Consider the following 24,263-nt stretch of genomic DNA (forward strand, 5'->3'; position numbering starts at 1 on the left):
AAAACGAATGGTACTCATGCTCTATCACAACATTAGTATAGGAAATGTTTTCTTTGACAAAAAGAAAATAGTCATTCTTACGACAGGGACCTATGGTGTGGGAACCTACATTGAATATAACTAATTCAACACTTCCTCTTACATAATATATTTTACTTATTATTCACTTATCAAAAATTAAAAAAAAAAGAATAGCCTAACACTATAAAGACAAAACTAGCACAATGTAAGAGATAACTCACATTACTTAACCAATGGAACATGTAAACGTTATAGCTAGTCTTTTCAGCCAACTCTTACGCTATAAATCACATGATTTTGTATTCGTATCTTCGCTGTGAGATAGACACTACATACTAATACACTGAAACTTTCCATGTTTTTAAGTATGATTACTAAAGACTATTCAATTGTTACTTGCACGTTCTACGACCTCCCACTACACATCCACAAACATGTAAACAATTTTGTATGAACCTTATTTTCTGTCACAATTAACTTCTTTTTTTCCATAATCTCATTTTCGTTCTTACAATCTTGGCAAATCCATAGAAGGTACCTTCAAGACAACATTGAAGCATGGCAATGTGTAGATGACTCACTTCATGTATTCTATGCAATGACTAGCTACGCTATGGAAGATACACCTGAATGTCAAACATAAAAAGACAAAGAGGGATAAGAAATTTCAGCGACAATTAGCAATTGTAAATCAATCCCAAAAGTCTATAACACCAACAATTCAGTATTCAGGTTAATCGAGACAAGTTGGCATTCTAGTCATACAAATTCAAAAGGAGGAAAGCACGAAGGCAGTAACATATACAGCAAAACTGGATAAACCATGTATATCATGTTTCTAGTCGAAACCCAAAGCTAAGCACAAAGCAACGGACGTTTTCAACAGATTAATGGTTTCAGTTGAATTCAATACACCCAATGCTTCAAAACTCTAAAGCAAGACACCGTTTTCAACAGAGTATAATCCAACAGATAAAAAACTAGCCTATTCAAACCTGCCCCGACCCGGGAAGTAGTGCAGCACCGGCTTCCGCCCCCGCCCGCAGCGGTAACGTCTCACGCACAGCAGCAATCAGCGCCGAATATAAGAGGAACCACTAACCTACACTGGAGTTGGTTTCAAGCCTTCGACCTCTGCGTCTACCGCAGCAACACCTTCATCGGCGGTCTCCCTATCCCTTCCATTGACAAAGAAAAAAACAAAACCCATCTTCTATTGGAAGTTTTTTTTGGCATAGCCTACCTTAACAAGTTCACCAAAAAACAGTCCAACCAAAAAGCTTTGGCTGATGGCTCAGCCGACCCTACCATCAACAGGTAAATAAGTCCTGCAACAGCAGAGTAACGTGTCGATCTCATACTCATTTGGACAAAAAATATGTAAATCTGTATCAATTTAAATCTGTACCATAGAATGACACATATTTAATTATCGATTCTTTTAAAAATAAAAAGGGATTTATTTTATAAATATTTTAGTGATAGTTAATCGTACTTTCACGAGTATTAAATTTGTAGCTTAAATATTTTATTTTTTACTTTTATATTGTGTTGATCAGTAAGTAAATTTGGATACCAGTATAAAAATTGTGAAAAAACATTCTTATCGATATAAATGGCAGCTTAATTTGTTTTCTTCGAGTAAAGATTAATTAAGTAACGAAGAATATTTTTTACTTCTTAGTTAAACAATTCAACTACATGCATATATAGCCTAGGATGTTCATATAATAATTTAAAATCTATTTCTTGAAACTTTATTGGAGAATATTTTTTAACAATTATTTTTCATTCCAAGAATTTTCTCTAAAAAATAATCTAGACAGTATAAAAAATATCAAATAAAAAAGTTAATTAAGTTTGTATCAATGATCTAAATTTAAAGAATAGATATATATGAATTCATAATTTATATTTTCGTATATTAATGTGACTAAAATTTTTTAAAATAAATGAGTGAATAAATAAAAACTCTTTTAATTTATTAAAACTAATTATATTTGTAAAAAAAAAAAATCTTATGTTAATTTGGACGTCAAACAAATTTAGACCTCAGTAATTTTTAACCTCAAATAAACTTGACCACCAAGTATAAACTAACCTGACCATCAAATCTAACTCATTAATGTGTTTCAAATTAACCACCAAGCATAAAGTAACCTCAAATAAACTTGACCACCAAGCATAAACTCTTTTTGAGATTGAGCATTTGTGTCAAATTTTTGGCAGAACAATATATAAATAATTATTTAATATATAAATTGCATGAAGTAACCTCAAATATACTGTTCATTTACATTAGGGTTTATTGTTGCTGCGGTGCTGCCTCGTGTGGCACTCTCTGTCCCTCACAGCCTCACTCCACCAATTACCAGAGGCAGAGTCTTCTTCTTCTTCATCATTCCTCAATTTCTCACAGACGGTGACATGGGGAGAAGAAACGGGGGAAGGCCACTGTTCGGAACTCTCCGTCGTCGATTGGATTCGTGCAAGTCCCGCTACACCACCGTCGATGACATCGTTAACCACCTCCGCTCCACTTACCCCGATTACCAGCGCACCAAGCAGCAAGCCCTCACTCGATTAGTTCAACAAGTCCTCGAGCCACGTGCCAAACCCGCGGCGCCCAAAGTCTCTCCCACGCGCAGGGTTCATGATGACGACGAAGACGATGACGAAGAAGGAGGTCGAAGCGCGCCGCGAAGGAGACGGAATACAATCGACCAAGGCGAAGAAAGGTTGCAGAAGATGGAGGCTTTGCACCTGCGAAAAAGGATGCAGGGAGAAGAGGAAGCTCAGGGTTCTGCATCTACGTCCTCTGCTTCAAGCTCGAGCGCGTCCGGGAGCAGCGGCAGTGAGGAGGAGGAGGATGATGATGATGATGAAGCAGTATCTATGTCGACATCGGAGGACGCAATTTACGGGGAGAAGTACGAACCTGCTTTCGATTTGATGAAGACGATGCTGCGGAATAAGTACACTCCCAAAAAGGATGATAATGTGAGGAAGAAGAAGCCAGTTGTGGAGGATAAGAACGTTGAATTGGAGGTGGCCAATAATAGCAAGGTTACTAACGAGCTTTGTGCTGTGAACGGAGGCAGAGGCGAAGCGAAAGCTGCTGTGAAGGATGTGAATTCAAAGGGTTCCGTTTCGAATGGCACCGGTGGTGGTGGCAGCGATGTTGAATTGAAACAGAAGACGGGACCCAGGTTCAGTGATTTGGGTGGAATGCAGGATGTTTTGGAGGAGCTGATGGAAGTGATCGTGCCATTGTATCGTTCCGAGTTGCCAAGAGAGCTGGGTGTTACTCCTACTACTGGAATCTTGCTGCATGGGCCACCTGGTTGTGGCAAGACCACACTGGCTCACGCCATAGCTAATGAGACCGGTCTTCCCTTCTATCAGATATCAGCTACTGAATTGGTTTCAGGAGTCTCAGGTATTTCATAATAATTTCCTTCCTTAAACTTGAGGTTTCATTTCTCATGTTCGTAGATCAGTATTAGGGACCAACCACAGGCATTATTTGTGATGATAGGGATTAGGGTTTAGGAATTAGACATATTATTGATAGACATTGTGAAATTGTTGCGCTTGTTCTTGTCAGATTAATCCTAAAGAATTTGATCTTTCTTCGAAAAATGGAGTTTCAAATTAGTGCTTATTACAAATTAGTGTCCTTGAAGGGGAGCCTTGGAGCAACAGTTGAGTTATGCTGTGGAAACTATATTAGGTTAGGCCTCGCACATTATACCCTTTGGGTGCGGCCCTTTCCCGGACCCTACGTTAATGCAGGATACTTGTGCACCAAGCTGCCTTTTACAAATTAGTGTCCTTGCTTGTTATTATTGCTTATTTTCATCCCTATTGTCCAATGAATTCTTAAGGTGCATCTGAAGAGAATATTAGAGAGCTTTTCACTAAAGCATATAGGACTGCCCCATCAATCGTCTTCATTGATGAGATTGATTCAATTGCTTCGAAAAGAGATAATTTACAACGAGAGATGGAGAAGAGAATTGTAACACAGTTACTGGTTAGCATGGATCAATCAAGTAGCTGTATGCAATCCGCTAATGATTCGGACAGTTCTAAAGTTCATTCTGGCCATGTTCTTGTAATTGGAGCAACAAATAGGCCTGATGCTCTTGACCCGGCCTTGAGAAGGCCTGGGCGGTTTGATCGTGAGATTGTTGTTGGCATTCCTGATGAATCTTCAAGAGAGCATATCCTTACGATGCTTACACGCAATCTTAAACTTGAGGGTTCATTGGATCTTAAACATATAGCAAGATCTACGCCAGGATACGTCAGTGCTGATTTGGTAGCTGTGGTTAAGGAGGCTGGTAATTTGGCAATAAAGAGAATCCTTTCTAGAAGGAAATGGGAACTATCTCAGGGTCTTACAAGGTGTCTTGGAGACTGGTGGAAGGAACCTTGGTCTCATGAAGATGTGGATAAGCTTTTTTGCACAATGTCTGATTTTCAGGTTCCCTAGATTTGTTTACTTTGTCTTATTATTGTTTTTATAATGTTATTATAATTGTTAAAAATGTTACTCATATTTATGGGGTATTCATGCAGGAAGCAGTGAAAAAGGTGCAACCTTCATTAAGAAGAGAGGGCTTCTCATCCGTTCCCAATGTGAAATGGGAAGATGTTGGGGGCCTTGATTGTTTAAAGGAGGAGTTTGAATCCAGTATAATAAGGCCGATAAAATATCCCGAGGTTTATCAGGTATTTTTCCGAAGCACACTTTATTTTCTTGTCCTAAAGTCTAACCTAGAGAAAACTTGCTATTAGATTAAACAAGCTTCCTTGTCCATATAATAGGCTTTCGTATTCTCTGAGAATTGGTTTGATAGCAGTCTCTTAATTCTTGCACTAATTGCACTTTGTCATTTGAAAAGTGATGAATTGATTTTTGCCCTCCCCTCTTTCCGTTGAAAATAGTGGTTAGTTTAATTTCATTGGTTGATGAATGTTATTGGGTTTATCTATTTCAGACATTTGAGGTGGTAAATGAGACGGGAATTTTGCTTTTTGGGCCCCCTGGTTGCGGTAAAACTCTTATTGCCAAAGCTGTTGCCAACGAGGCAGGAGCTAATTTCATTCATATTAAGGTCTATCTAAATACTTCATCTTTTGTTATTGATTTTTGGTTTTGCTTTACTGAAACGTACACTATATCGAATAAACCCTTATTTTAAGTTGCTTTTGTTGAATTATTCAGGGGCCTGAACTCTTAAATAAATTTGTTGGAGAAAGTGAGCGAGAAGTTCGACGAGTGTTTAGTCGTGCAAGGGCATGTTCACCCTGTATAGTATTTTTTGACGAGGTTGGTAATTTTATCACTTAATGAATGTTCACTATAATATTTTACACGATTTTATCTGAATTAACTATAAAAGTATATGTTAACTATAAAAGTCATTTCCTGTGTTTCTAATTATTCATTGTTAAGTGCAAGTATATGTGCTAGAGGGGAGGGAAGCTTTAAACAAGTTATGCGGCTTATCTGTTAACTTATTTTGCTTATACAGAGAGTGCTAATTTTGATTACGTTTGTGCAATTTTTTTAGAATGTTGTGTAAGGATCCCAATACTGAGTTAGTTAGAGAAGTTAGTCACTATAAATGAAAGGTAGGAGAATTATTTAGTCTCTTGGGAGAATTTGAGACCAACTCTTGAATTGTGGTTTCTTACTTGTATTCTGTTACTTTGATTTGGGAATAATACCTGTTCTTTATTACTATTTTTAATCAATTTTAGGTGGATGCTCTATCAACCAAACGTGATTCGGAAGGTGGATCGGTAGTCGAACGAGTAGTGAACCAGGTCAAACAATTACCAATTATTGGATAAATAATTCTCATGTTGGTATTGTACTACTGATTTAATTCTGTTATTAAAAAATGACACCATTGTTTGCAATTGTAGTTACTTATTGAGCTAAATGGTGGTGACCAGCGCCAAGGTGTTTTTGTTATTGGTGCTACAAATAGGTAAAATTTTGTTCACCATACCTAATTAGTTATTTTTCTTCCCTTCTCATTGCACTGAAGTAAACTTCTCACTTTTCAGGCCCGATGTGATGGATGAGGCTCTCCTCCGTTCTGGTAGACTTGGTAAATTTCTTTACGTTCCTGTGCCGAACGCCGACCAGCGATTTTCAATATTGAAAGCTCTTGCAAGGAAGAAGCCTGCTGATTCTACTGTGGATTTGAGAGCCATAGCTGAAGCTTGTGAAAATTTTAGTGGCGCAGACCTTGCTGCATTGGTTTGTCTCTTCTATATCTTTTTCAGCTTGTTTTTAATCACTTTATCAAGTTATTTGTAAGAAAGGAGGAATAATTGGGGGAAGTTATGATTTTCTTGATACAGATGAATGAAGCAGCTAAAGCTGCTGTCAATGAGAAATTGACCTCAGTTGAAGCTACTAGTGATACTAATACATACATGCCAAGGCATTTTGAGATAGCACTTACTAAAGTCTCTCCCTCCGTGTCTCCCGCGGTATGGCCCATTCTTCTATGTATATTTCTTTCACACATTAAAGCTGCTATCTTACTGCAGAAATGTTGGAACTTGTTTCACTTGTTTGGATCAGGAAAGGCGAAGGTATGAGCGTTTGGCAGAGCGCTTTAAAGTATCATGAGGATCCATGGCACTGGCTATTCTGAGAAATATTATACTTGGAGTTCAAATGGAGTTCAAATGTTTATTGTGGTTTGTTTTAATTTTATCTTAGTGATCTCCCTATGTTTTGCTCTTTTGTTTATAAGTTTAATATTTTATTTCGGAAAATTAATATTGCCACTCTAATTTTGATAATACGACTCTGTTTTTTTTAATATAAATTAATGCAAATATACAATACAAAAAAATCATACATAGAGTAGCATTATCAAAAATAGGAGTGGATTTATTATTTCCCATTATTTAGATGAAGTTGTTTTCTCCTAAAGACAATAGATGAAAATTAAATTATTAGATAGCTTAACATTTTCATTAAATGATTATTTAACGGGTTTTTATTATTATCTTTACAAGAATACAATTTCATAGCAATAATTTGCTTTTATTTATCAAACAAAAAATGGGAGATTGCCTTTGATATCTAAACTTTTATTCAATAACAAGAAAAAGTAATATAAGAATTTATCGTTTCATATTTTCTGATTAATTCATTAATATTTACGTTTTACCATAAAAAGATGTGTAATCTGAATTGACCCCCTTTTTTTAATCATTATTCCAAGTTTCCAACGAGTGTTTTTTTTTTTTTAACAAAACCTCACATTAGGAGGGGAAAAAAAAATAATAAACTCCCTAAAACTTAGGTTCATGAAGATTTCATATCCTAAACTTCTAAAATGTATAATTTGTTTTTTGATGTTGAAGTGTACAAGTTGAAAGGACCTTATATTAATATTTCTTGTAAAGAAAAATTTATTGCTTTTGAAATAATGTATAATTTGAAAGCTCGCGGTATAATTTAAAATATTCACAAGTTAAAGTTCAATGAATTATTTTTTTTTTTGGTGAAAGTTCAATGAATTAATTGGATTTTCCTTTTATTTTCTATTGTATGGAATAATAAATTAGATAGTTAAATAAAATAATTGGGTGGGTAAGTGCATTGCATTGAAATGATATTAGACGAGCACAAGTATAGTTAACAACTTGGTGACTGTGTTGGCACAAACCCTGAAAAGGTATACTTGAGAACAGTTACACCGAAGTTTCAAACTCTTATTGATCTTTCAGTTATCGAGATTTTATCAAGGCATGCTTTTGATGAATACTACCTTGGTCAAAGAGATAGTGCTGAGTTTTGGACTCTGATGTTTATGCTTTAGAAGCTTTTAAGAAGTTTGGGAACAAGTTGGCGGAAATTGAAGGAATTCTGATTCAAAGGAACAATGGGAGAGTTTTAAAAACAGAGTTGGACCTGTTACTATAGGCCTTATACTCTCCTCTATCCTACAAGTGCCTAAGTGAGGCAGGTTTAACTTTCAAGGAAATTCCTAATAGTATCTCCATCTAGAACTAGAAACAAATAATATGGTAAAGTATATTTTTTTCTCTTTAAACTTAGTCAAAAATTTAAAAATATTTCTAAGTTCTATTTGGTTTTAATTTTGTTCTTAAAATTTTTTATTTACATCAAATATATCTCTGACAGCTAGATTTTTAAAAAATTTAGGATAAATCTAATAATAATGCATAATAACTATGTCTGATTTAATTTGTTTGTATTCAAAGTAAACTACCATTTCTACTCACAAAAGTTGAAAACGCTGACACATCTACTCATAAAAAAAGGAAATTACCATTTGTACCCATAAAACATGAGTTTTATATAACAAAATTATCCAAACACTAAAAAATCACATAAAAATTCCAAATTACCCTTATCTTCACCACCACTTTTCTAATCTCAAATCCCACCACCACCCAAACTCTTCTTCACCACCACTCTCATTCCCAACTACCACCACCACAACCAGCTCGCCGCCCTTCCCTTCGACGACAATACTCCCACTTCGTCCTCCTCCACCACCTCCGTCTCATCGGTCACGCTCCCAGACCCTTCCCCTCGCCTCGCCGCCATCGTTTTCCTCCACCACGCCATCCTCTACCCTCACAAATATCTTCTCGTTACTCACTCTGCTCACTTTCTCTCCCAAGGTCTCTTCCAACTCCTCTCCGACAAGTAAGTTAAACCCTAATCCCCACTCTCCAATTTTCAATTTTAAAAAAATTTCCCAATTCTCCGATAAAAATTTCATCTTTTGTCGTTCTTTGCTTTAGGTTGTATGAGGTTAGGCAAGCGGCGTTGTAGCGTACGGTGCACTATGTGCAGTGATATGTTTGGTTTTCGTGACATCAAACGGGAGATAGAATCATGTTATACTTGGTGGTTTAGTTGACCGTTTCATAGATTGGGCATTGCCCTTGGTAAGCAATGTCAACGCCGTTGATGGGACAAAGGAATTGGCATTGAAAGGTTTGCGTGAGTTTCTTAATGTTGGGGATATTGGTGGAGTTGAGAGATATGCTTTGCCAATTCTCAAAGCTTGTCAGGTGCTGCTTGAGGATGAGAGAACTTCATTGAGCTTGTTGCATAGGCTTGTTGGGTTATCACTTTGATATCATTAAAGTTCTTGAGGTGCTTTTAGCCTCATTTTTCTGACATTGTTGATTTGCTTTTCGGTTGGGCGTTGGTGTGGACCTTGTTGATTCGGATAGGAAGGTCTGATCGTGGGTTCCGACGATGCCATCAGAAAAAACAATAGCACGTAATAGAGAGAGAAGATAAAAGGGGGAGGCTAGCTCTCTGGAACAGATTTTGGTCTGGAAAGAGGTGTAAAAGAAGAGGAGGGAAGACGATAGTACTAGTGGTGAAGACCGGAGAAAAGGGTAGTTTAGGAATTTCATTTAAATTTTTAGGGTTTTGATAATTTTGCATGCAAAAGCTATTTTTTTTAGTACAAATGGTAATTTTTGTTTTCGATGGGTAGATATGTCAGCGTCTTTAAATTTTGTGGATAGAAATGGTAGTTTATTCTTCAAAATTATTCTTGTGAAATTGTTACTGAATTGATCCTAAATTTTTTGAAAAATTACGGATAAAGATATATTTGATTTAAATAAAAAAAATTTAGAATAAAATTAAAATAAAATAAAACTTAAGAAAAATTTAAAAACTTTGAACAAACTTTAAGAATTAAAAGAAATACTTTACCTTAAATAATAATTTGGTTTAATTTGTGTGTTAAGTGTTGCTACTTAGCTTTGAATAAACTATACTACTGTAAAAGACTTATAATTAGGAATTAGGTATAGTAATAATCCTTCCTTGCATTATGTGACCATGTACTTTGTACTTTGAGTCAATATATGTGTTTTATTTGTTTATCAACTAGTCATGTGTATAACCAACTTGGGTTGGTCGAATGGTTAGCTTATTCGTCCGCTTAAATAAGTGTCGGGGGTTCGAATTCTGCCTTGTGCATGCAGCAACTCATTAGCCAGCGACAGACCCTTAAATGGAGCTCCGATCCACGACGGATTAATCCTTGATTTGTCGGGCTAAAGAGATACCGGTATGGAAGCAACAATGCAGATAATTCGAGTGCTAGGACTTCTAGAAGAAATGTTATACTCACTGTTTTTTATATATCTTATATGTATGTTTTATACATTTGGTATAAAAAAATGATTGATAAAAAATGTTAGAAAATAAAAATTTGTCAAGGTGTATATTTAGTGGTGTAAATATAATTTTCCATTTTTATTATTTTTTTTTGGATTTTAAACATTATTAAAAAAAACTGAAGGAATAATATTATTATTAAAGAAATATAATTAAAGACTCAGAAAGTATTAAATTTAAATACTACACAAATGTAAAAAAAAAAATGAAAATTTTGTTCTAAAACTTTAAATTAACAACTCGTCACTGAAGAACAACACTTCTCCCCTCCTCCCCCCTCTTTTTTTCTAAAAATATGTGTGTGTGAAAGTACACATTCAAGATTCAGGTCGATCCTTAGCTATCTTGTCACTTTTTGGTTTGATTGCAACCGTCACCTTAAATTTATTTTTTATACACGTACTACAAACAATACAATGTGCAATGTACTATTTTTATTTATGTTTATTTATGTTTATAGTACTGCTTTGTGATGGACCCCAAAAAAACTAATAATAATAATAATAATAACTAGCAGTGAAGATGAATAATAGCTAATGGATAGCAATCATGTTGATGGAGTCCTTATTTTGCATGTTGGCTATGGCAAATGCAGAGGGACATTGTGGCAGATGGCTCGAACCAGAGGATGAAAATTTGTTTTATATTGTTCACAATGACATAATAAATTGAATTCACTTGGATACAAACAAACATTATTGAATAAAAGTAAAAGGGCTTAAATAAATTTTAGGATAAATTACTTAAATAAATTAAAAGTATTTAGATAGCGTTTGGTGGAGAGACAAAGATGAAAAGACTGAGACTGAGAGATAGAGACTAAGACAAATATTGAAATAAATCTCAATATTTTGTTTAGTACAAAATGGAAAATAGAAATTGAAACAAGAATGAAATTCTAATTTAATTTGTACAAAAGAATAAAATTGGAATTAATTAATTGAAATGAAGGTATTTTAGGTATAAAATGTTATTAAAGTTTCAGTTTTCATCTCTAAAAATTTTAATCTCCTATGTCCCTACTTTTTTGAGGTACTGAAATACTGAAATTTTGGGGGACAGAATCAAAAACTTTATACCAGTTTCTAAACCAATAAACATTATACTGAGTCTCAATCTTTTAGTATCGATCTCAATACCTCAAAACAAAGCTACTTTATATATTATATAATTGTAATATCTATAAAAAAACTTATATTTCGCTTCTCTTTTATTTTTGGGGCCATGGACGAAGCAAATGTCTTTGTTAACAAGATGGTATTGTTTATGTTGTTGAAAATATCAATGAAGAGGTTAGTGTAATAATATCTTTTAATTTAAGGGATTTTCTGTTAGATTAGAAATAATAATGTTATTGTTTATTAGAAATAATTTTAGAGTGGTAGTAATATTATTGATGGTAGTGTTGTTAGATTAGAAATGATAGTGATATTATATTAAAAATGCTAGTATTATTGTTTATTAGTTTTGATAAATATCATTTGAAGTAAAATAGTAGTGACAATGGTGACTAGAGTTAGATAAAAATATTTGAGAATATGTGGTGGACATTGAATTAGGATACGGTTTAGGATAGTGAGTGTTTTGATAAGTAGTTTGGATACGTTATTACGTTAGATATAGTTTGGATGGTATTAATCTATTTTAATTTATAAAAATTAAAATTTAGTAGTTAATTATTATTTTTAGAATTTTTATTAAATTTTTATTTTCATGTTGTAATTTAGTATGTTTTTTTATTTGGATTTCTAATTACTCAAATTATATATTTATCAAATATGTCTCTATACGACCGTATCATTCTATACTTCGAGGCTGCTAACTTACACCACTTTATTAGGCTAAATAACCATTGATTTAATTTGGATATGTCTAAATGAATCATACTTAACAGAGGCTAACACCATGAAAATCAAAATCTTGTAAACTAATTTTTCCACATGCTTGATTCTATACATTCTAAATTTTTGCAATATATTGGTTTTTCAATCAGCAAAACTACTTGATTCACGGATAAAAACACTTGTTGGATTTTTATTAGCAAACTTTATTGCATCGCATCTCTTTTGTTTTTTTTTTTTTTAATTTTTCCTCTATGATGCACAAGAGCTAATATCATTAGACATTGTATTTAGCCACTCTACAGTACATACACTCACATTCAAGCTCTATTTATATATCAATGTCTCTTCATAATTCGCACCAATTTCAAACTGATTATTATTCTCTTCATAATTTGTGATTGTGAGTAGTGAATTATGCTTCTTCATATAATAATTCGCTTTAACCTCCAGCAAATTATTTAGAGATTCTACACCTTACAAATTCATTTTAACCTCCAACGCATTACATAAAATTCAATTAGGATCAAAATGTAACATTTTCATAACGCAATTTATAAACACCTAATCTAATTTATAATCATTTGATTAGATTATAGTCTCCATTTAATTTCCTCTGGTTATATTTTTTTAATATATATAGAACTTTGATCAATGTTTCAAATGTGTAAATGACAAGGTTTGTTTACTTTTTCTTTTCCCTATCTTCATAAGGAAATAAGGGAGGGAAACATGTATAATCGATCATAGATCACATCTATATATAACTGAAGTGTGAGCACACAAAAACACCATCTATGTACTTTGCAATTAATAGGTCATCATCACTGCCATGGGCTTTTTTAGCCATGCATGTTATTGGGAACAATAGGGCCCCCTTCCTAATCTTCCATCTTCCAAAGAAATTAAAGAAGGCCTATGGCCCCTCATATCATCAAAAAAAAAAAAAAAAAAGAAGGCATATTAATTAATTGTCACAACAGAAGACATGCTCATTTATTGACATAATACCTAGTGACCCATTAGTTCTTTCACCTACTTGATCTACCTTAGTACAATACCAACGATCCACCCCATTATCAAACAACAACCCCCTCAAAACCACAACCACCCCCCCTTCCGCCAAAACCAAAAAAAAAAAAAAGATTTCTCCCATTTTGTGGAATATGCTTGAAGAAACATGTTGCAAAGCGAAACCAGTATTAATTAGTTGATCAAGTGATACGTAAGTCTGTTTCATTTTTACTGTATCATGTTCAAATATTAGAAATGGAAACAACATAGTGTACACACATTTTTAAAACTAAGTTAATCATGGAACTCCGCTTAGAAGACAATAAAAATCTTGACAATATGTATAATAGATTTTGAATTTGGGTCAAATACATATAAAAAATAAAAAACACTCCACAAATTACCTAAATAAAAAACACTCAATTATTCCAAAAAAATAACAATCTCAAACTCTAATTATCAAAACATTTCACTTCAATACCCTCTTCTCTCCTAACTGGGTGCCATCCCACCTTCATTAATAATCATCTTACTTCACCGTTGCTACTTGGCTTGTCACATGCCACCACCAGTGTCGCTCACCCATAGTAAAAATAACCATCCATACTAGGATAAAAATAATCATCCGCATACCAAATAAATTGAACATCCAACATATTTTAATTATATATAATTAAACTCAATCCAATTAAAATAATCATCCACATAACAATTAAAATAACTATTTGTATACCTACTAAAATGATCATTCTATAATATGTTCAATTGTGACTGTGGCTAATTAAGTATTCCAAAGTCCAAATATCCTTCATGTAATGATAATGAAGCCTACCACATGTAAATTGTCCAAGGCAATCAAACTCATTAAGAATAATGATGGTAGTCCATTTTACCCACCAAATTATGAAACCGTTCTCCAAATTATCAGTTCTATGTACATGCTTGTTTTTGGTCTCCACCACAGTGTCGGTATGTCTTCCTTCCTTCCATTGATGACGTCATCAAAGTTATTTTGATCGTGAGAAACTTACATGCGCCTCCATGCATGTACTTCAAAAGCAGTAAAGGAGATAAGTAAGACAAGGAAAAAGCACAAATGGAGTGATCAATTATTGGATGCACTAATGAAACGCGTATGGAAAGAGAGAGAGACGGCGGTGGTTGAAAACGACGTCGACGTTGGCTTCCAACGCGGGAGAGAGAGACGAGCCTGGCAAGACGCGTGACGGGGAGATAGGACTTGCCGTCCGCGATGATGGCTGCCGGAAGAGTGGCGCAAAAACAGTGGCAAAGGGCGAGGCGCGTCGGGCTAACTGGCGCGGAGTGTAGCAGCGGCGTGATGTGAAGACCAGAGAAGATAACGGCGAGTTTTAGACGTGTATTGGAGGTTATGGTGAGACTAGGAATAATCGTATGTAGTGTGAATGAGTTTAAATGCTAATCCTAACTTTTTAAATTTTAAAATTTGAAAATTAATTAATTAATGATTTGATTTTTAATTTTAATTTTATTTCTTTTTTAATTCTATTATACACATTTTATACTAAAATTATTGTCTTCTCATACTTTCTATTCTTGTAATAATACCTAGATATTGAAACAAACATATATAATGAGCTATGTAGTTTAGTATTATTGCTGCTTTCTAACATTGTTTCGAGGGGATTTATTGTCAAAGTTCGTAAGAACATATGTGATGGTTTAGCAAGAGATATTTAGCCTTTTTTTTTAAACCTTAGGATAGAAATTAACAATTTAGGAGATTTTTTGATTTGGTCTTATAACAAATAAAAATAAAGCAAGACAAATAAAGAAAAAGGAAGATGATATAGCCATATACCATAATTCAATCTCTAAGCAAGTGCAATGAAGTTTACACTACCAAAAATATATTCATTATCGTCAGATTTATCAGCGGTTATTATCGGTAGTTTTATTGGTGAATTTTGTGACAGTTTGTGTAATAATTTTGTCAAGAAATAAACCTTACAGTCAGATTCAGCATTTCAGCAGAAAATCCAATAATAATGAAAGGCTGAAAAACTATTTATTAGAACTACAACGGTAATTCATTTTTTGAAAAGCACCGTTTCGTTAAATGAAACGATTAATTACCATTGAAAAATCCGATAGTAATTTAAATACTTAAGGTCCGCGACTCCTCCCATTCTTTGAAACCTCTCTCTCTCCCCGCTCCCCTACCAGCTCCATGAAAGACGTTGCAACTGCGCCACTAAGTCTTCGTCGTTGTTGTGCATGTCATTGTCGTCCCAGGTCTATTTGTCTCACAGCCACAACCCCTCTCCATCTCTCACCGCTACTGTGAAGACCGCCGACCTCCACGGTGCCACACTGCCACCTCCAGCCACCACGCCACCTTCAGCTACCCAAGCAACAACCTTAACCCTAGTTTTTTTTATTTGATTTTAGAAAGACCTTGACGCTAACCCCCTAATTTAATGCCTCCCAGTCGCCATTTGCTGCCACTGCACATCCACCACCACCATTGCGTCTCCACTGCATCCAAGTTGCAGACTTTATATATATATATATATATATATATATATATATATATATATATATATATATATATATATATATATATATATATATATATATGTATGTCTTTTAAAAACTTTATTAATTTTATTTAGTGACAATTCTTTTTTATATATATATATGTATGTCTTTTAAAAACTTTATTAATTTTATTTAGTGACAATTCTTTTTTAAATTGTGTTTTTTACTTTTTCTGTTTTAATTATATTACATTTTAATTTAAATTGTTTTTATTATCATTGTATTTACGGTGTGATAAATCTGACGGTAATAATTAAATTTTAATTTTTAAAATAATTATTATGATAATTTTACCGTCGGATTTACCGGGGGATAAATTCGACGATAACACGACACGAAATCGAATACAAATTAAATTATGCCAATATTACCGTCAAATTTTCTTTGGCGATAAATTCTATCTAAGTTTGGCATCTTGAAACTGGTTACCATTGAAAAAATCCGACGATAATTACTGATAAAATAGGTAAATTCGATGATAAGTTATTACCGATAAATTTTATACCGTTTGTTCTTGTCCAATGATAAATCTAATGGTAAACTTATTACTGTCGAATTTTTTAAAATTCTACCAATAAATTTAACAGTAATTAGCAAATTTCTCATAGTGTTATATCCGGTCTTTACTAAAAGTTGCAGTAAAATTATTACTACATATTGTTCAAATCAAATTAAATACGTCAAATTTGGTGAACTCACACTAAGTTCACCAACAGAAACTATAAGGACTCATTATTACCCGTGTTTCACTTTGGCATGACAAAATGAAGTTTAATATTTGAAAGCCGTTGTTTATCACTTCAATTCACCACTAATCAAATTTAGAAGAAAAGGGGTATTGGAACTGAATGATCAGGCCCATACATGAGAAGAACAAAGAGGAAAGGGAATATGAAAGCAGAGAGAACAGAGAAAGTGAAAAGCTGATTCTTGTATTGTGAATTGGTAAAGTGAAAAGTAATGAACAGTAACTCATCTCTAGCTATTTAAACCAGGGAGAGCTACAGCTGTCAACTAACTAATTTGTTATCACAAAACTAATCCACACAAAACTAATCACGTGCTAACTCTAACTAACAGCAATGCCAATACTCACAAACTAAACTAACTATCCACATTTTACTGAAGCTGCTAACTAATTCTGTTTAATTGATTTACTCTATCATGACCCCTGCTTCTTAGCACTTCTTCTAGTCTTCCAGCACTGTAGTATTGTTAGCTTTAATTTCCAACTCGATGTCATGTCTCTAATTCCCCTTTTTGATCTCCTCTGTTGAGCCTGTTTGTACCACTGTTGTTACTATACTTAGCCAGATCCTCAACCAGCAGTCTTGACCTGAGCTCCAAAAACGCAGTACTGGGTAGAGGCTTTGTCAGTATATCAGCCAGCTGTGCAGTTCCCAGAACATGGCTTACCTGAACAATTCTCTTAGTGACATAATCTCGGACAAAATGAAGGTCAGTCTCAAAGTGCTTTGACTTTGAGTGCAAAATTGGATTTGCAGCCAATAGTACAGCACTCAAATTATCACAATAAACAATTGGAGCTGTGGAAAGTGGGGCTCTTAACTCAATCATGTGGTTCTTGATCCAAAGCAGTTCAGCAACTAGGTCAGCCATGGCCCGGTACTCGGCCTCAGTACTGGATCTAGCAACAACACTTTGCTTCTTTGAACTCCACGAGATTAGATTTCCTCCAAGAAAAACACAGAAACCACCAGTGGACTTCCTATCATCCGGGTCTCCCCCCAGTCAGAATCACTGTATGCTTGAACCTGCTTAACACTCGTCTTGGATAGGTGAAGACCAAAATTGAGTGTCCCCTGCACATATCTTAGCACCCTTTTGACTAGCTTCTAGTGTTCATCTAGTGGATTTTGCATAGACTACGAGACTTTACCTACACAATAGGCTAACTCTGGGCGAGTGACAGTGAGGTATTGTAAACTTCCCACCACTGACCTGTATAGCTTAGGGTCTTTGAAGGCTGCTCCTCCAAAGGCAGAGAATTTTACCGAGGAGGGCAGAGGAGTAGAGCAGAGCTTGCAGGTCTCCATATCTGCTTTTTTGAGCAGATCCTTGGCATATTTTTCTTGCGATAAAGCTAGACCACCATTGACAGTCTTAGTAACCTGGACCCCAAGGAAGTAGTGAAGTTCTCCCATATCCTTTAATGCAAACTTAACATTCAGCTGCTGGATTACTAGTGAGATTGCATCATCAGAATCTCCAGTGATTAATATATCATCGACATATACCAAAACAAACAACGAGGATCCATTCTTGAACCTGGTAAAGACAGATACATCAGACTTTGTTGCATTGAACCCAAGATGCTGCAAGGCTGTGGACAGTTTGCGATACCAGGCTCTTGGTGCCTGCTTCAAACCATAGAGGGCTTTGGTAAGTTTGCACACCAAATTGCCATCACCAACTTCATAACCTTTGGGCTGCTTCATGTACACTTCTTCAGCCAGATCACCATGCAAAAAAACATTATTTACATCAAGCTGTTTGATTCTCCAATTTTTGGACAATGCTAATGTGAGCACGACCCGAATTGAAGTGGGTTTTACCACTGGGCTGTACGTTTCCGTGAAATCAAAGCCTGGTCTCTGAGAAAAACCTTGAGCCACGAGACGAGCTTTATACTTTTGTAAGCTACCATCTGAGTTGTACTTGACCCGAAATACCCATCTGCTACCCACTGCCTCTCTGCCCTGGGGAAGGGGAACTAGTTTCCAGGTTTGGTTTTGCATGAGGGCATTAAATTCTGCATCCATTGCAGCCTTCCACTCAGGCATGGACAGGGTAGCCCGAATTGTCCTTGGTTCAACACCAGCCAGAAAGGATCTAGGCTTAAAAACTCCATTTTTACTTCTTGTGGTCATAGGATGAACATTGGAAACGAGTGGGGCTGGAACTGGAGGCTCATCACTAGAGGAAAGAAGAATTTCAAGGTCTGAAATGGGAATAGGGATTGGAGTTACAGATTGAGCTAAAGGTGTTACTTGTGATTGGGGGCTGGTTGCAGTGGTTGAAGAACTATAGGAGGATTGGGCAGGGTTGCTTGTGTAGGTGTTTGGAGGTTGAGTGGGGTGTGTGTTTAACAAGGGAATCACCGGAGGTAGGTGAGGGTCAAAGGTTGAATTGTTATTATCAATTAAGGGAGGTGAAGTTTTGAATGGAAATTGTTGTTCATCAAATACCACATTACTAGTAACCACCACTTTCCCTTGTGCAGTGAGGCATTTGTAACCTTTGTGCACTGAGCTATAACCCAGAAATGTGCATAGTGATGATCTGAATTCCAATTTATGCCTATTGTAAGGCCTCAAATGTGGAAAACACAGGCACCCAAAGACCCTTAGGCCTGTGTAGTCAAAGTCTTTTTCAAACAGCTTCTTGAAAGGTGACTGCCCTTGCAGAACCTGGGTTGGTAATCTGTTTATGAGATGTACTGCTGTCATAAATGCCTCTCCCCAATATTTGACTGGCATTCCAGCCCCTGCTAACATAGCTAAGCCCTTCTCCACTATGTGCCTATGCTTGCGTTCGGCACTGCCATTTTGCTGATGCTCATATGGACAAGAGAATCTGTGCAGAATTCCTTGCTCCTGTAAATCCCTGGCTAGACTTACATACTCAGGAGCATTGTCAGACTGAAGCATCTTAATTTTAGAATTTAATTGCAACTCAATCATTTGTTGAAAACATTTAAAAACTGATTTGATTTGAGACCTAGTTTTGATGAGATATAGCCAAGTGTATTTACTAAACGCATCAATAAAAACAACAAAGTAGGAGTTTCCAATTGAATCTGGAATAGGGGCAGGACCCCAAACATCTGTGTATATTAACTGCAGTGGAGAAGTGTACAAAGAATTTGAAGGAGGGTAAGGGAGACTATGGGATTTTCCAATACATCAAGATGCACAGGGATTATTATTTAAAGGAGCAACAACATTACAAGACTTTAGAACGGAAGAAACAATATTATTTGCGCCATGACCCAACCTGTTGTGCCACAAAAGGAACTGGTCAACAGTGGACACAGTTGAAACAAATGCAGCTGACTTATTTGAAGGGCTGAAGTTGAGAAACTTGTACATTCCTTTACCAACTTCCCCATGTATGACAATTTCTCTAGTTCCCTGAGATTTCACACAACAACCATCAGAGTGAAACTCAAAAAAGACACTATTGTCACAACAGAATTTATACACACTAAGTAAATTCTTTGTGATATCAAGCACGTGTAACAGTTTATGCAGCAGAAATTCTCTATTACTCAAATCAGTTTTAAAGTAAGAGTTTCCAACAAGATTGATGCGCAAACCTGATCCGTTTCCAACGATCACCTGATCGGCGCCTTCATACTTCTCTCTCTCAACCAGATTTTGCTGATCCGAAGTCATGTGGTGTGTGGCACCCGAATCTGGATACCAATTCTGATCTTGCAGTGTTGCAGGTGTGGCCAACACATTGCTTATATTTGCTTGTGAGCTTTGCAGGTTTTGTGAGTTTGAGTATCCATATTGAGCTTCTGAACCTTCTGGCCTGTCATACCTATACCAGCAAGTTTTTGCAGTGTGTCCGAGCTTGTCACACACTTGACAAACAGGTCTAGAGCCATTAGTCATTCTTGAACCACTGTAGTGTTGCCTCTCACCAAATCTTGAGCCTTCACCACCTTCAAGTCTTGAGCCATTGTAATTGTTTGAATTGTTCCCACCAAACTGTCCATTTTCATTATAGAAATTGCGATTGCCTCTGACCATTCTGCCACCACCTCTGTTCCTATGATCTCCTCTGTAGTTTCCTCTGAAGCCACCACCTCTTGTGTTGAAATTTCTAGAGTATCCGGTGGCACTTTGTGCCACATTTGCTTGCACAAACGATTCTGGTTTCCTAAATCTTTCTAACATACTCTCATGAGTCAGCAACAAAGCTTCTAGTTCTCCTACTGAAATGTTCACAGGTCTTGCTACAACCGAAGTAATCACAGAGCTATATTCTTCAGTTAACCCATTCAACAAAGCATTAACATGATCACTTTCACGCATTGGTTCTCCTACTGAAGCTAAGGCATCAATCGTTCCTTTTAAGGCTAAAACATATTCATTCACTGAACTGCCTATCTTAATACTACTCAACTTGTGTTTCAACTGCATTATTTTAGCTCGAATCTGTGAAGAGAAATAATCATCTAATCTTTTCTAGATCTCATATGAATAAATGCATCCTACCATTCTAGTAGTAAAAGGCTTGGTCATCGAAGCAAGAAGCCAAGATTTGAGCAGTGCATCTTGTCGCTTCCACGCAGCAAATTCTGGTGTCACTTGTCCTGATTCATCGAACCTTTGAGGAATTCCTTGTCCTGTGATATGATGAAGTAAATTGTGACCTTCAATCATTGATTCCGCCTGGTCTTTCCACTGCAAGAAATCGTCATCGTCGAGTTTCATGGAGATTGGGGAAGAAGTGAAATTCGGAGCTAGGCTTGACTGATTCGCTGATTTTTCAGCTTGTGAATTGGTACTCGTCATTGTGTTGGATGAATTGAGCTCTGATACCATGAAGGATCAGGCCCATACATGAGAAGAACAAAGAGGAAAGGGAATACGAAAGCAGAGAGAACAGAGAAAGTGAGAAGCTAATTCTTGTATTGTGAATTGGTAAAGTGAAAAGTAATGAACAGTAACTCATCTCTAGCTATTTAAACCAGGGAGAGCTATAGCTGTCAACTAACTAATTTGTTATCACAAAACTAATCCACACAAAACTAATCACGTGCTAAATCTAACTAACAGCAATGCCAATACTCACAAACTAAACTAACTATCCACATTTTACTGAAGCTGCTAACCAATTCTGTTTAATTGATTTACTCTATCAGGAACCTTAGAATTAGGTTGCGAGTTATCTAACCAAGTCATATTTCGAAGACAACATCACCAACTGATTATGAATTAAAGGTGGATTTCAGGGATTTGAACGTGAATTTAAAATAATTATTCAAGAAATTAAATTCGTGACTATAAAAGAGTTTTGACTTTAAGATTAGTCCTAGGATTATCTATCATAGTCCCTTCCAGAATATTAATAGAATTGGTGGAATTGTCCTAATAAGAAGTGAACACTAAAATCTAGAAAGTCTATTAATGTTTATTAATTCAATCAAGTAAAGTTCCAACAAGTTAACCACTCAATTGTAAAAAAATTATTTGGAGTTATATATTACAAAAAAGATGCCGGATACTATTGAATTTACTGTTAGATTTAGCAGCAGATATTAGCGACGATTTTATCGGTAGATTTATTGTAAGTTTTGGTGTCAATTCGTCAGGTCAATATGTTATCGACAAATTTTCATTTTCGACGATAAATTCGTCGCTAATAATTGGAGGGAAGACGAAAAAGATAGATGCAAAAATTAGTGTTGGATTATTCCGACGGTAAACACATTTAGTGGAACACTGCGTTTTGGTGACTCGCAATGCGATACCCTCAGATTTATCCGCTAGTAAATCCGACGGTAATCATGCCCTAAATTCAAATCACGAACTCTTTTCCCCTTCATTTCGAACCTCTCTCTCTCTCTCTCTCTCTCTCTCTCTCCCCTTACCTCCCAGACTCTCTCTAACTCTTTCATCTCTCCTCTCCGTCAACATCTCACCGTTAGCCCCCTTCGACGGCACCTTCTTACTGTTCTACTACCACTATTGCTGCAAACACTTCTGCCACGCACTACTTCTGCTCTTCTTCTTCTCCTGCTACTCTTCTTCTCGGCACCGGCGTGAGGAAGAAGGTCAGAAGCTCCTACCCAGCTATTTCCTTCCCCTGTTAAAGCTCATTTCAAGTAATGCTTCAGAACTTCTAAAATAGAATTAAGGTATGAGTTTACTTGTTATTATAAAATAGGATTTGTGTTTATTATTGTTGATTTGTGTTGATTATTCAGGTTGTTTAGTGAAATTTTCATTATATATTTTTTTTATTAACAATGATCAACTAATTAACTCAAAAAATAATTAACTCAAATAATAATAAACTTAGAAAATTAACAACATTGAACAATAACTCAATAATTAACTCAGAAAATAAACAAGTTAAGATTAACTCAGGTAATTAATAACAATCAACTAATTAACTCAGATAATACTAAACTTATAAAATTAATAACAATAAAAAATAACTCAACAATTAATTCAAAAAATAAACATATTAAGATAAACTTAGACAATTAATAACAATCAATTAACTCAGAAAATAATTAACTCAAACAACATCATAACAGAAATTAGAACAATGCAGTTGGTGATCTTATACTTATAGAACAACAAATTGAATTCAGAACAATAATTTAATACATGAACTAAATCTGAAGAACAGTTAAATCTCTAATACAAACATCTTAATTGCAAATTTTCTAATACATTACAAATTAAAAATAAGATAAATTAGGGTTTATGGTTTAACTATCAAAAACTAATCAATGAGTTACCTGAAAATAGTGGCGGCTCAAAGGACTTTTCTGGCATGGTGGCAGCACGGACGGCGAGGTGCTAGCAGCGGTAGCCAATCAGCAGGGCTGCATAAGGGTTTTTTTAAATAAATTAAAAAACTAATAGTAAAAATGAGGAGGACAACATACCTGGAGGAAAGAAGGAGGCAGTTCTGGTGACACTGAGAGCAACGGCGACAACGGTGGTAGCAGTGGCGGAAACAACGAAAACGGTAGTGATAGAACAACCAACGCGTTGCAAGAAGTCAACGCAGTCTTTGAACGTTATTAGTGGTGGGCGACGTTGGTGGAGGGGCTGTCGGAGGTGGTTTGTGGGAGGGGGAGAGAGAGGATTCGCGATTCGAATTTAGGATAGGACAAGATTAGCGGCAGATAAATCTAATGATAACGCTTTTGCATGCGAATGACCAAAACGTAGCGTTGCATTAATTCGAATAAATCCGTCGGTAAATCTGATGGTAATGATTGTGCCAATTTTTTCTTTTTTTCTCATTTATTATTGTCGGCAAATTTACCATTGGAAAACTAAATCCGATAGTAATTTTTTTACCCAACAAATTTATTGTCAAATCTGTCGATAAAATTTTCGTTAATGTCCGACATTAAATCCCCGATAAATATATCGATATTCAGTATTTTTTGTAGTGTAAGGATGGATTATTGGAGCATTGCAAGATAAATTTTGAAATAATTTCAAAACTTGACTTGATTATCAGGTTCAACCTGTGGACCTAGAAACTTTGGTGCCATTTTTTTTTCCGATTGTTTTGGTTACAACAAAGCATTCTACACCGACAAAAAGAAGAAAAAATCCTAACTAGAACTAAATCTTTATGCATTTGCATGATTACACTAGGGGTGTACAAGGTCCGGCCCAACCCGAAGACCTGGCTCGGGCCCGAAGAATTTTGGGGCTTGTTGGCCCGGACCTGAAGTGGCCCGGGACTGACCCGGAAAAAAAAATGAAGCCAAAGGAGGGTATGAAACTGGGACCAGGCCATAGCTTGGGTCACTTGGCCCGGCCCACTGGAGAGATCAATTTCTAATTTTCTAACTA

At 35.6% G+C, this 24,263-nt stretch overlaps 1 protein-coding gene across 1 annotated transcript; it reads left to right on the top strand.

The window, feature by feature from the left end:
* Positions 1 to 2,247: 2,247 nt before the first annotated feature.
* Positions 2,248 to 7,064, top strand: LOC112710192 (cell division control protein 48 homolog C). Its single transcript, XM_025762337.3, has 10 exons — positions 2,248 to 3,460; positions 3,909 to 4,510; positions 4,606 to 4,758; positions 5,028 to 5,144; positions 5,255 to 5,359; positions 5,794 to 5,859; positions 5,962 to 6,026; positions 6,106 to 6,301; positions 6,406 to 6,537; positions 6,632 to 7,064. Exons 1-10 carry the CDS (start codon positions 2,449 to 2,451, stop codon positions 6,677 to 6,679), a joined length of 2,496 nt encoding a protein of 831 aa, XP_025618122.1. The 5' UTR covers positions 2,248 to 2,448; the 3' UTR covers positions 6,680 to 7,064.
* Positions 7,065 to 24,263: the final 17,199 nt, after the last annotated feature.

This window comes from Arachis hypogaea, chromosome 9 (assembly GCF_003086295.3).
Source record: "Arachis hypogaea cultivar Tifrunner chromosome 9, arahy.Tifrunner.gnm2.J5K5, whole genome shotgun sequence".
Classification (NCBI taxonomy): domain Eukaryota; kingdom Viridiplantae; phylum Streptophyta; class Magnoliopsida; order Fabales; family Fabaceae; genus Arachis; species Arachis hypogaea.